This window comes from Poecilia mexicana, unplaced genomic scaffold, assembly GCF_051168715.1.
Source record: "Poecilia mexicana isolate PSO_F unplaced genomic scaffold, ASM5116871v1 scaffold_15, whole genome shotgun sequence".
Taxonomy (NCBI): Eukaryota; Metazoa; Chordata; class Actinopteri; order Cyprinodontiformes; family Poeciliidae; genus Poecilia; species Poecilia mexicana.
The window spans coordinates 14,042,945-14,054,286 of record NW_028263384.1 but is presented as its reverse complement, the minus strand read 5'-3'; the positions used below and the strand labels follow the sequence as shown (position 1 = coordinate 14,054,286).

The window sequence follows — 11,342 nt, the reverse complement described above, 5'->3', positions numbered from 1 at the left end:
TTTCTTCTTCTTCAAAGTTATGGACTACTTTGTGTTGGCCTATTTCATCAAATTCCAATTACACACATTGAAATTTGTTGTTGTAACATGACAAAATAAAAAAAAAAATATAAGCAGTGACTAACATCAGTGGACATTTATAACTTTAAACACTAACATAAACTGTGTTTCTGGAGATTAATTCAGCAACCAGCCACACTGCAGTGCTGTTGTGTCTCTTCTTTATTCTGCAACCATGGTTACCTCTGCAAGATCAAACAAAAAACACTAACAACCCACTGAATAATCACTTCACTTGTAATGTATGAGTTGTCTAGCCTCTGGAAAAAAAAAAAAAAAAAAAAAGAAAAACAACAAAATACTGAAATACATTTTCTCCAAGGTAAGACATATTTTAAGCAGATCAAAAGGAAACAAAAACATCATGCAAATCTGTTCACGATTGTATTCACAGCTTAATAACCGGGACTGAAAGATGATTAATTTCACTTAATAATTTTCCAAAAAAAAAAGAAAGATCTTTGAACAGCTGTGCGAAGAGTTCTTCTGGGCTTGAGTTTATTTATGCTTCTGGCTCAATCAGGGGATTGCTAGGAAGAAGTATGGAGAAGCCTCCAGTCAATTTGTCTTACTGACATATGATGCTGACAACACTTAAAAAGAAAGTTTGATGAAGAAGGACCTCGGTACATATCCCAAAGAGACAGCGGCTGACCGAAGCCGTGTGCGTGGGCTGAGCCGCGTTGACAGGAGATACGTCTTCTCTATCTCAGTGTCCCTTGCAGCGCAGGAGACGAACAAATCTGCAGCCTTTTGTCCGCCGAGTCCTTGGGGGCAAACCTAGAACACATTGCGGGCCCCTTTGCATTTCTGGAATCTTGGGAGATGGTGGAGAATCAGTCCAGAATAAATAAGAAGGGCTTTAAGCAACACAAAAATAAACATAAGAAAAGAAGAAGAAAAAAAATGTAGTGCAAATGTTGAAAAGACACCACCAACCTTCACAGTAATCTCAGTTCAAAGAAAAAGATTTTGTGAGTGTGCCAAGGAATCTTTTAAAGCAAATAAACCTTGATCTTATTACTAATTAAACACAAACAGGGGAACTTTTTTTATTATTATTATTTTCTCGCTGCTTCTTCTTAGTTCATGTAATTATTCCACCCTTGGAATGATTCAATACATTTACATTTTGCTCTCAGTACAAACCAGAAAGTACAAGAAACACAAACCAACAAAGAGGAAATTTACACTAGGTGTGACCATGTGAGAATTGAATGAAGCATTTCTTTTGGGGGTAAAAATCATTTGAATATTTTAGTTCAGTTTGTTTCAGATCCATGATGTTTCATGGTTTCTAAAATGACTTATTTGTGTCTCCTAAACAACAGGGATTTCGGAGAATCTCATCTTCTGTACACACCTATCTGCTATAATCTTCTGTTGTGTGTGTGTGTGTGTGTGTGTGTGTGTTTTTTTCTCCGCTATGACATATATAACATTGTGAGCTGTGGAGAGACAGGCTTGATGGAATACACAGATCCGGGCCTGGGAGCCCTCCATCATCTCCTGGATATTGCGAGTTTTCATTGGATGAGAATCTGGTGATAAGATTTACTGATTACAGAGAGCTTAATGAATCTGGTTCCCTCACTGTCTTACTCTGATAAGTCTGTGTAAAAAAAAAAAAAATCAAAAAGTAAACTTCACAAACACAAGTCCAATAATCAGGAAAAAAAATGACAAATTGTCTAAATATATATATATATATATATTTTACACTCTGCTGTCGTACCACTGTTTGATGTTTTCATATTTGAGCAGTTGCAGCTATAACCAGCTGAGACAAATAACTTTCGCTTCTTCCATTATGGATGTACAGTATTTACATAAAAAGATCAACGTCCTTGCAAAAATACAAGTATTTCAGTCAAAAACTGTTCCTTTTCAAGAGGCAAGTATAAATCTGTACAGTCTCCTCAGAGGGATTTAGGCAGCACAGTGTGAACTGGTCCATCCATGCATGGGTAGCAAAAGACTCGAGACCATTCATTGTGACCGCAGCTTCCTAGCTTGCTGGAAGTAACTGCCAAAGAAGATGTATTGCTTTCGAGTCGGTCATAGACTTCCAACATTAAAACACACGGGGCGCTTCATCAGAGAGCTTGATGTCTGTGTGAGATGGCAGGTAGCCTGGCGAGGCAGAAGAAAGGGAAGAGACAGCGGAGAGATTTTATGTCGGTATTTGCATAGGAGTGTGTTTTTTTTTTTTTGCAGGCAAACACATTCATCTTGGATAGGCCGATTGTTTACTGTAGGTGCGGGAAGGGAAGGGGTAAATCAGCTGGAACCTCATAGATATCGCTTGATGAAAATGCTTTCACCACGCCGCTGCATTCCTGATGCACTAATTATTTTATTGGATCAAATAATTCACCTGGACGTGCCCATCACTTTAGCTGGCGCTTGATTGTGCTTCACTTACCTGTGTATACTAATACCTCCGTGTGACAAACTAAGGATGGCAAAAGCATAAATATACAGCACATAATAAAAGCAGCATCTTGCCAACTCGCATGACAATCTGGGGGGGCGTAAAGCAAAGCATCAGCACTTAAATTAAGTGAATCCCTCATTGCCGACAGCGAGCTGCAGCTTGTGGCCTCATTCCTCTACTGTTATAAAGGGTTATAAAAAAATAAGACACTGCAATATTGTGTATCAGATTTTGGCTTGTTGTGCTAAGGTTTTGAGAATCAGCCAATAAAGCTTGGCTTCATTCAGAGACATCTAGTGAGCAAGAGACGCTCAAAGATTTAAAAAAAAAAAAAAAAAAACTTTATCTAGTCCAGTCTGACCAAAGAGTTCATTTCAAGCAGCCTTATTGTATTTACTGTTTGTTTAGTCAATTATCACTTATAACTAATAAAACCCCAAATTCTGTTGGTTGGAAAATTTGAGTGTGGCATAAGACCAGTCATAGAGAAAATGATTTATAAACTGAAATGATGATCTGTTGAGTGTCTGTATTTATATAAAAAAAATTAATCAGGGCACCTTTAGCAGGAATCACTACAATATTTCAGGGTGTCGTGTAAATAACATCCCCTCTGGCTCTGCTGAGGTGTTCAGGAAGCCCAGGTTGCTTTAATAGTGGCCTTCAAGTTGTCTGCGTTGCTGGCTCTGATGTTTCTCAACATCCTCTTGACAATACTCCATTTTTTTTTTTTTTTTTACTAGGTTTAGGTGAGAAGAGTTTGCTGGCCAATCAAGCACTGCATGGTCATTAACCAGGTATTGGTACTTTTTCAGTGTGGTCATGTGCCAAGTCGTGCTGGAAAATGAAAGCGGCATCTCCACAAAGCTTGGCAGCAGGAGGGGAGTATAGCTTTGGACTTTATAGAACACAGCAGACCTGCACCAGCAGATGGCATTGCTCCTTAAATCATCATTGACTGTGGAAATACAATAATGGACCTCGAGCAACTTGGATCCTGTGCCTTTCCAATCTTGGCCCAGAGTCCGGGAGATTGGTTTCCAAATGAAATGTAAAATTTAATTTCCTCTTTCTGCTCTACTTTATATGAAAGAGAACTTTAGATGGTCGAGCAGCCCAGTCCATTTTCTCCTTCGCTCAGGTTCAACACCTGTGTTGTTTCAAATTCAAGAGTGCCTTAGCACAACGAATGCGACAGTTTTCTGGCTGACTGTCCTTCAACAGATCCACATAAGCTAACATATGACATTTCAGTATTAGGAAACAAATATACTTTATCACGGATGAAATGTTACTAAAATAAAACAGTGCAACAATCTGGTTACAAAACTGAGGATACACATACCTAATATGGTTTAGAAGTACATTTTACGTCAATTTAAATGTCTGGTCATGTTGAGTTCAAACCTTTAGCTGTTTCAGTAGGATTTTTTTTATTATTGTCATTTGCTTCTTTCAGAAAAAAGCCTTTGTTTGTTGACAAAAAGACTTAACGTAACCTCAGTGTGCAAAAGTATCAGACAGGTAAGGCTACAAACAAAGATCAATAATTCTGTAAATTAAGATTTCAGGAACTCTTAAAAGAGTTTTTAAGTCCTTTTTTAAACCATTATGAATGAAATGTATGATTTGATTAATTAATTACATACATTACATCAATTAACTACGTTAAAATTTTAACTGGGTTCTATAAATGGATTTATAATAATAAGCAACTCAAAGCCACCTTCATCCAATTAGTCAGAAAATGTAATATTTGAACTGAAAATATCTGAATATTTAAAATTAATATATGAATCAGTTTGCGCGATAAAATTAATCACACCACTAAATGTGTCAAGCTATCAGTTTAGACTGGCATCAAAAAAAAGATGCATGTGAAAAGTACAGAGAAAAAAAAAGTTAATGCCTGCAGAGAAAAAGACAATTTCCTCAAAGGAATATCCATTTACCCTCGTCATCACAAACAGACATTCATGCAATTTTAATTCCAAACACACCCACATTACAGTCTCACTGGAATTGGTGAAGGATGCGCCACTACAACATGAGTGAAAAAAACAACAACAAAACTTCCAAAAATAGGACGTAGAAGCATAGATACCTCTGCTTTTTGAGTCCAGTTGTATATCCACATGGTCCAGTGAGGTCAGCTCATCCCCCTCAGGGTTTGGGACAGCTATGGAGGTCACCGCAGGGATGACCTCTTGTTCTTTGTCGGGCTTCTCTGTGGCGTACGTGTTCACGCCTGGGATCTTTCTGCAGGCGGTGCAGAGCGGGAGAGGTTTAGAGTAAAGTAGAGGTGCATTAATGGAAATCTGCCATCAGTTTTACTTCCACTAATGCTTTCACTGGGCATAATGTGTCACACTCTATTTTTAACAGTTAAAGATGGCGGAGGATTGTTTGAAAGCTGGAAACTGGGGCGTTTTGCATTCCACTGGGCAACGCTCGCTCTCTTTCATATTGTTCACCTCAGTTTTCAATCAATTTTTCATCCCCTCTGATGCATCCCCAGTTCTGCCTAAAACTAACTTCTTGCATTTCTAATTTCAGATTTCTCCCTCATGAGCTTGTGCTGCAGCTGGTGCTGTGACATTTGGGGGGGAGCTCAAGAAATTCAAAGTTGATTTCCTAATGTAGCAATTACAATCCAGGAAGTTGAAGTCAAATAATGTTTCGCTTTATAATGAGCAATATTTTAGAGGAAGCAGACCGATCCCCCGTGAATGACATGGGATTTCTTGCAGCAGGGGATACTATTTACTGTATGTCCCACACTGTATAATATATGTTGTCTCAGGACTTATCTCCTCAACCTTTCCTGCCATTCTGCGGAGTATGCCTCACCTTGAATGGCTGTGTTTAGCATTTCCGAAAGGTCAACGCTCACATTGTCAGATAGATGAATATTGATAACTGCAGGACTCTGACACCCATTCAGCACTCTGGGAGAATTGATTAGACTGTCATTCCCTGTAATATTCGGCAGATTGAGACAGAGGGGAATTGTCTTATTCCTCTAGCTATTATTGTGGCCATGGATGTCCATAACTCGGAGATATATGGAGTCTGAATACATGTGGAAAGTTTCAGGGAGTTCAGGGGTTGAGGAGCGCCTTTACAGTCAATGGACAATCTGAACAATGCTGCGCAAACAGAAACGAGGCGAAATATTTGATCGTAGAATCAGCTTTTTTCCCCTATTGTTCTGAAACCCAGTGGAATGAATTTTGCATTCAAAGAACTCCACAGTGTATGCGCTGCACCTGCTATACTGTACCTTTTAAATTTATATATCACAAAGATAGCCAAGCCCATCAGCACCACTGACACCAGCATGATGACTGCAGTGCCACTGTGCCCACTGTCACTGCCGTCCACAAGAGGAGCTTTAAAAGAGAACGAGCGAGAAGATTAGTGATATGAACTTTAATTATAGAACATTGATAAGAACTCTGAAGCCAATTCTTAGGTCCTAAACTGGCACATTGTTAAAACCCTTTATCATCCGTTAATCCATACATAGGTGTCATTCTTGTTAAGATGTTGATGTGCCCCTGGGCAAGGCACCTATCCTGCTGTGGGTGTGTACGTTTGATGGTGCGAACAGGTCAACCGGTCACTAGTGTAAAGCACTTTGAGTGTTTGACTGGAAAAGCACCATATAAATTCAGTTCACTTACCATCTATCTTTTAAACTACTCATCTAAGTCCTCTCATGCTGACTTGACTGTTTGCTTCAGCTGAAAAAAAACTCAACAACATCATTCCAATAAAAATGCAAAGCCTTACAGTTACTATTAACTACTTTGTGCAGCTGTGTTTCACACAAAAGCTTGTTCGGTTTGCTGTTAGGTTGAGACATCAGTGCACTTTGATCCATCTGCCTGCTTGAGCTGCTAGCTAGCTGCAGCTATATTAATTCATATGAGAGTTCAGGTGGGATTTGTATTTGAAAAAGTGAGATGAAGAAACTTGTTTCTTATATTAAGAAACAAGTTGAGTGGCTGAACAAACTGCATAGTTAATCATTTGTGGTTCGTTGTACATTACATCGATGACTTTTGCTATTTTTGCTAATGCGTCAAGCCTCTTGGATACAAGGGTAGGGTTGCCAGAACTGGTAGACAGTTTTCAGCACAAACCCAACGTAAAACCCTCCCATCTAAAAAAAAAAAATAATAAATAACACCCCAAATCTCAATCTCTGTCAAAACTCGTGTTAAAAGTAGCCAGATACTGTAAAATTATTTTTTAATGATAATGTCACACATTCTAGACATTTCAAAATAGGTTAACTAATCAAATGAGGGGAAGAACAAAGCATTGTGCAAGTTGTTTTTCAAACTTTTCTGACACATTTTTACAACTATTTTGTTAGAATTTACTATTAATACTTTCTAATAACCAAATGCTGTGAAAAGCAGCCAAAATTTTAACAACCTGCCCAAAGCATATTTTTTTAACAGCCCAACATGTTCAGTCGGGTGGAAACCCATCAATTCTGGCAACACGGTAGTCATCTGAACACTGTTAACCAATGACAGTCCACATTACAACTGGAATATTCAAATGCAACCAAACCAAAGTGACCTGCTGATTGAAGCAAACAAAAACAGAAATCCTGGAGATGTTTTGAGAAAGCAACGAGATATTTCCCTCTAACACAAAATCAAATTGATGTTTTTGGATCTAATGAAACTAAAATCCATGCAACACTTTAAACATCAGAGGACTGATGTAGAGGAAATACACAGTCCAAAAGTGAAAGATTATGTTTTTATTAAAAATCATAAGATCAAACTCAATTATGCAGCTGTATCATCCAGAGCAGACCCGGGTCAGCAGAATCACAGTGTGGTACTGAGGCAGTACCACATAAGGCAGCAAGCAAAGATTGCTTCTGACATCAGAGAGAACCGCACAAGTAATTTTTTTGGTTGCTAACACACTTCATTGGATTGAGATTTATCTGAGTAGAATGAGAGAGTGAGAAACAGAAAAAAAAACTTCAGTCTCACTCTGGAAGAGAGCTTTAGCTAGCTAGTTGCTCCAGAAACAGAGAAAGAGCATAATAGCTTGTCTAGGTTGCTTGTAGTTTGCTGTTAATTTAGAAAGAAAAAATCCACTTTGAAGTGGATCCTTTTTCAGTAAAGATACATTTTTTTTTTCAATTATTTAATTGAATCCATAAAAATACAAAACATTAAACACATTAATAATCGTTTCACAACCATCAGTGTGATTACCAGAGCTATTTTTAAAAGAACTACTCTCAAAAAGTGTGGTACACAGTGGCGAATCTACCGAAAGCATTATCTTAACTAGATTTCTTTCCCGTTTCTCAAAGACATGACTTTCAAATTCAATTCACCTGCAGAAAATAGCTTTTTGTTTAAAGCTTGACAGCTCTTTTGACTTCCACTTGTCCATCTCATTTAATCAAATGCGGTCCGCACAATATGCTGTCACGGTCAGGTGAATGGACTGGACTTGAAATGAGTGAAACGGCGGTCCAAACGCACACTTTGAAGGACCTTGAGGAAGCCACAATAACTATTGGCTAAGACCTCTCTAATCTCGTGGCTCTTTGGAGAAAAAAAAGAAATGATGAAAGACGGGAACAGGTGGGTCAGGCGGGGAATACAGGGACACGCTTACCTGGAGACAGCCGTGTGGCATACACATTCACCTGCAGCCCGGGTTTGATTGTAAACTCGATGAGATCCTGGTTTAGAGCACTCAGCAGAACCTGAGAAAGCTGCAAGGAGGAGCGAAATAGGAGCAGCAGAGAGGACTGCGTTAGCTGCAGCCGTCCACCAATAATCCACATTCATCAATATTTCACCCACAGTCATTTCCACCGACAGCATGAATTATGGGTTAGGGGTTTCTGTTTCCTTCTAAAGAGGGGCAAATCTTTAAGTGACGCATGCAAAACCGGACCTGCCACACCGAAACCCAACAGGCTTTAAGGACTTCCAGGCAAAAGGGCGTCCTGCTCGGAGCGCAGCTGTGACATTTAAAGAAATATTAATCTTTCTGCTACGTCTCCCACGCTGGGAATACTTCCTCTATACCTTCATCAGCGTAAGTATTCTAAAGAGGATAAGAATTACCCATTTAAAAGTTCAACGAGGCGGTGTTATAGGAAATCAAACTATGTACTAATATCATAAAATAGCTGTTTTAATTTAGTCTCCCTTAAGTGCCGAAAGTTCCTCAGCTTTTCACACCTTGATGAAACAGTCATTTAGCAGGGGAGCAAAATGCCTTCCCAATGCATATTTGAGTCCTTAGCCATGCCTCACTAATTCCATCTCACTCTTTCTCAAATCTTTCCACTGGTTAAAATTAGACTGCTCTACACAGCATGAATAATTACTTTTTGTTCTAGTGGCATATCAGGGTCAGTAAATCTAATACACATTTTAATAAGCCCGCGCCACGCATACACTTTGCCACGCACATGTGTGCGTGTGTGGGCACTGCTCACTTAATGTCTCCACGCTGAAAGTCGTTCGCTGGAGATGAGAGAACAGTGAACTGAAGATTTATTACCCTATTGTCTGTGAGGTTCTGCCAGGTAATCAGACAGGCTTTAGATAAATACATCTCTTTAATTCCCAATCCCCAGCAGCCTGCCCCAGTTTGTCTCCCTTCTCGATGGTGCCAATTATATGATGCATCAATGTAATTAAATACCTATTAACTTAGTTCAAGACTGACTGTGAGCCAGCAAAATCATGTTTACTCCCAATGAATAAATGAGCTTCCCTGCACTGCACTTAAAAATATATATATATACTCCTTTATTATTTTTGTTACATGTTTGATACCTTTGAATAAACAATTAATGTAATAATCAATTTCAAATTGTCTTATTTTTTTGCCATTGGAACATGGTAACAAAAACATCAAGTGTGATAGCTCTGAATAATCTTTTTCTCATAATATCATTTGAAGACTCCTGCAAACTTAAAGCTGAAAAACACATCAGGGTGTCTAATGACACGTTCTGCTTTGTGGGTGTCAACTGAGAGGCAGGTGTTCATATAAAGGATGGCATTGCCCTCTAGTGTTAACTTCAAGTATTTAGCTTTTAGGCAGGAATGGAAAACATGTAAGACTGATTAAACGGTGAATTATTTGTCACGTTGGAGCAAAATACGCACAAGCAAAATATATTTTTACGACAGCTGTCAGAAAAAAAAACCAAACAAACCCGAATTAATTAATTTTGTGCAGCATGACTGATTATAAACCCAGAAACATTAGGAATATAAGAATCGAGCTCAGTGGCTTTCTGAGATCAGATGGATGTTCCTGCTTGCAGAGAACAATGAGCCCGTCGAAAACACATTCTTCTTGCTCTCTGTGTGAACACTTAATGGACCGCACCAGAGACTGTTTGCATGTTTTAGCCCAATTACTGCAAAAAAAAATGTCCAGTCCTCATTACAGCTGTTCTTTTCTGAGGCATGATATGCCTTGGCATCTATTTATTTCACTCTGGTATAAAAAAAAAATAATAATACAATTGTGGGGACCTTAAGCTGCTTGGCTGCTTCAGGTGATCAATCACAATGAGCATCACGCCTGCATTTGTATTTGTCAAAGTTAACCTTACGAATGTGAGGCTAAAGGTAGCAGATCTTACAGCTCAAGATACGCTAAAGATGGTGATTATGTAATGGGGAAAATGTGTGCATTCATCATTGATGTATGGCAGCTCCAACAATACATTAATGTTTTAAAAGGCAGGCTGAACTGCACTCAATTTAGGGTTACATTAGGATTCTTATTACTATTTTCTGTATTCTTCATATTCTTCTTATTAGATTATTAAATATTATCAATATTATTATTACTATTCTTCTTATTATTTCTTGTTTAAGTTTAGAACTGGAGTTTCACAGTTATATCTGTGAAAGCAAATTTTTGCTCTCGACATCAGGTTAGAGAGAAGTGCTACTTACATACCTGCCATTAGCCACAGCAATAAAACTACCTAAATGTAAATAAAATGAACATGCTCTGGCAAACATTTGTGGTTGGCTTTGTGCTAATATTATTATGACACATATGACCTGCTGTAGTTAAAGGAAAAAGCTATTGTGGCAGGAATCCCTGACAAAATCTTCTTCCACCGCAGGACAGAGCAGGGCACCACACTGAAAAGCCTGCTCCAGGAATGTCACAAAGAATATAACAATGCGCCAAGGGTGCTGGCCTGCTTTTCAGCTCACATCTGATCAAGTGCCGTCTATATGCCGCAGAACAAATCCGATCCAGAAGTCCTGTTTCACAGAACCAGGAGAATGTCAGAGGATAAGTGTGGAGGTGGAGGACGTTGACAGTTCTTGGTAGTTGAATGTTTTGGTGAAAACTGAATGCCAGCAAAACGTAATGCAAGCGTAAAAACAAACTAATGTAGTTTTGATGACTTGCTGGAGTTAATTTTGTAGCATAGAGGCTTCCGAATTCTAATTCATTCACAACAATAATAATAATGATAATAATAATAATAATAATAATAATAATAATAATAATAATAATAATAATAATAATAATAATAATAATAATAATAATAGTTCAAAAATATGTTTTGTATTCTTTGTGATAATGTATCGTCTGATACTAAAAATGTAGCACATGCATTATAACAGGTATGTTTCCATATGTGAATATCTAAATAGGGATAACTGGAATTTTATCCAGATAAATATAACCCAAGCAAATGCAAAAATCAGTTTCCAAATGCTGTTTTCATTTGAAAGGAAAAAGTTATTCAAATCAACCTGGCCTGACATGCAAAAAAGTAGCAGCCAGCCTCATGAAA

At 38.2% G+C, this 11,342-nt stretch overlaps 1 protein-coding gene across 1 annotated transcript in view; it reads right to left on the bottom strand.

Annotated features, from left to right (window-relative positions):
• Positions 1–204: 204 nt before the first annotated feature.
• The window catches only part of LOC106914131 (VPS10 domain-containing receptor SorCS1-like), a 61,196-nt gene continuing 50,058 nt past the window's right edge, over positions 205–11,342 (bottom strand). Inside the window, exons 24-27 of the mRNA XM_014980731.2 lie at positions 8,162–8,261; positions 5,781–5,889; positions 4,602–4,756; positions 205–2,193 (exon numbers count right to left, since the gene is read on the bottom strand). Coding sequence (XP_014836217.2) covers positions 2,135–2,193; positions 4,602–4,756; positions 5,781–5,889; positions 8,162–8,261 — 423 coding nt within the window. The 3' untranslated portion in view covers positions 205–2,134. The remainder of the gene's footprint in view (positions 2,194–4,601; positions 4,757–5,780; positions 5,890–8,161; positions 8,262–11,342) is intronic.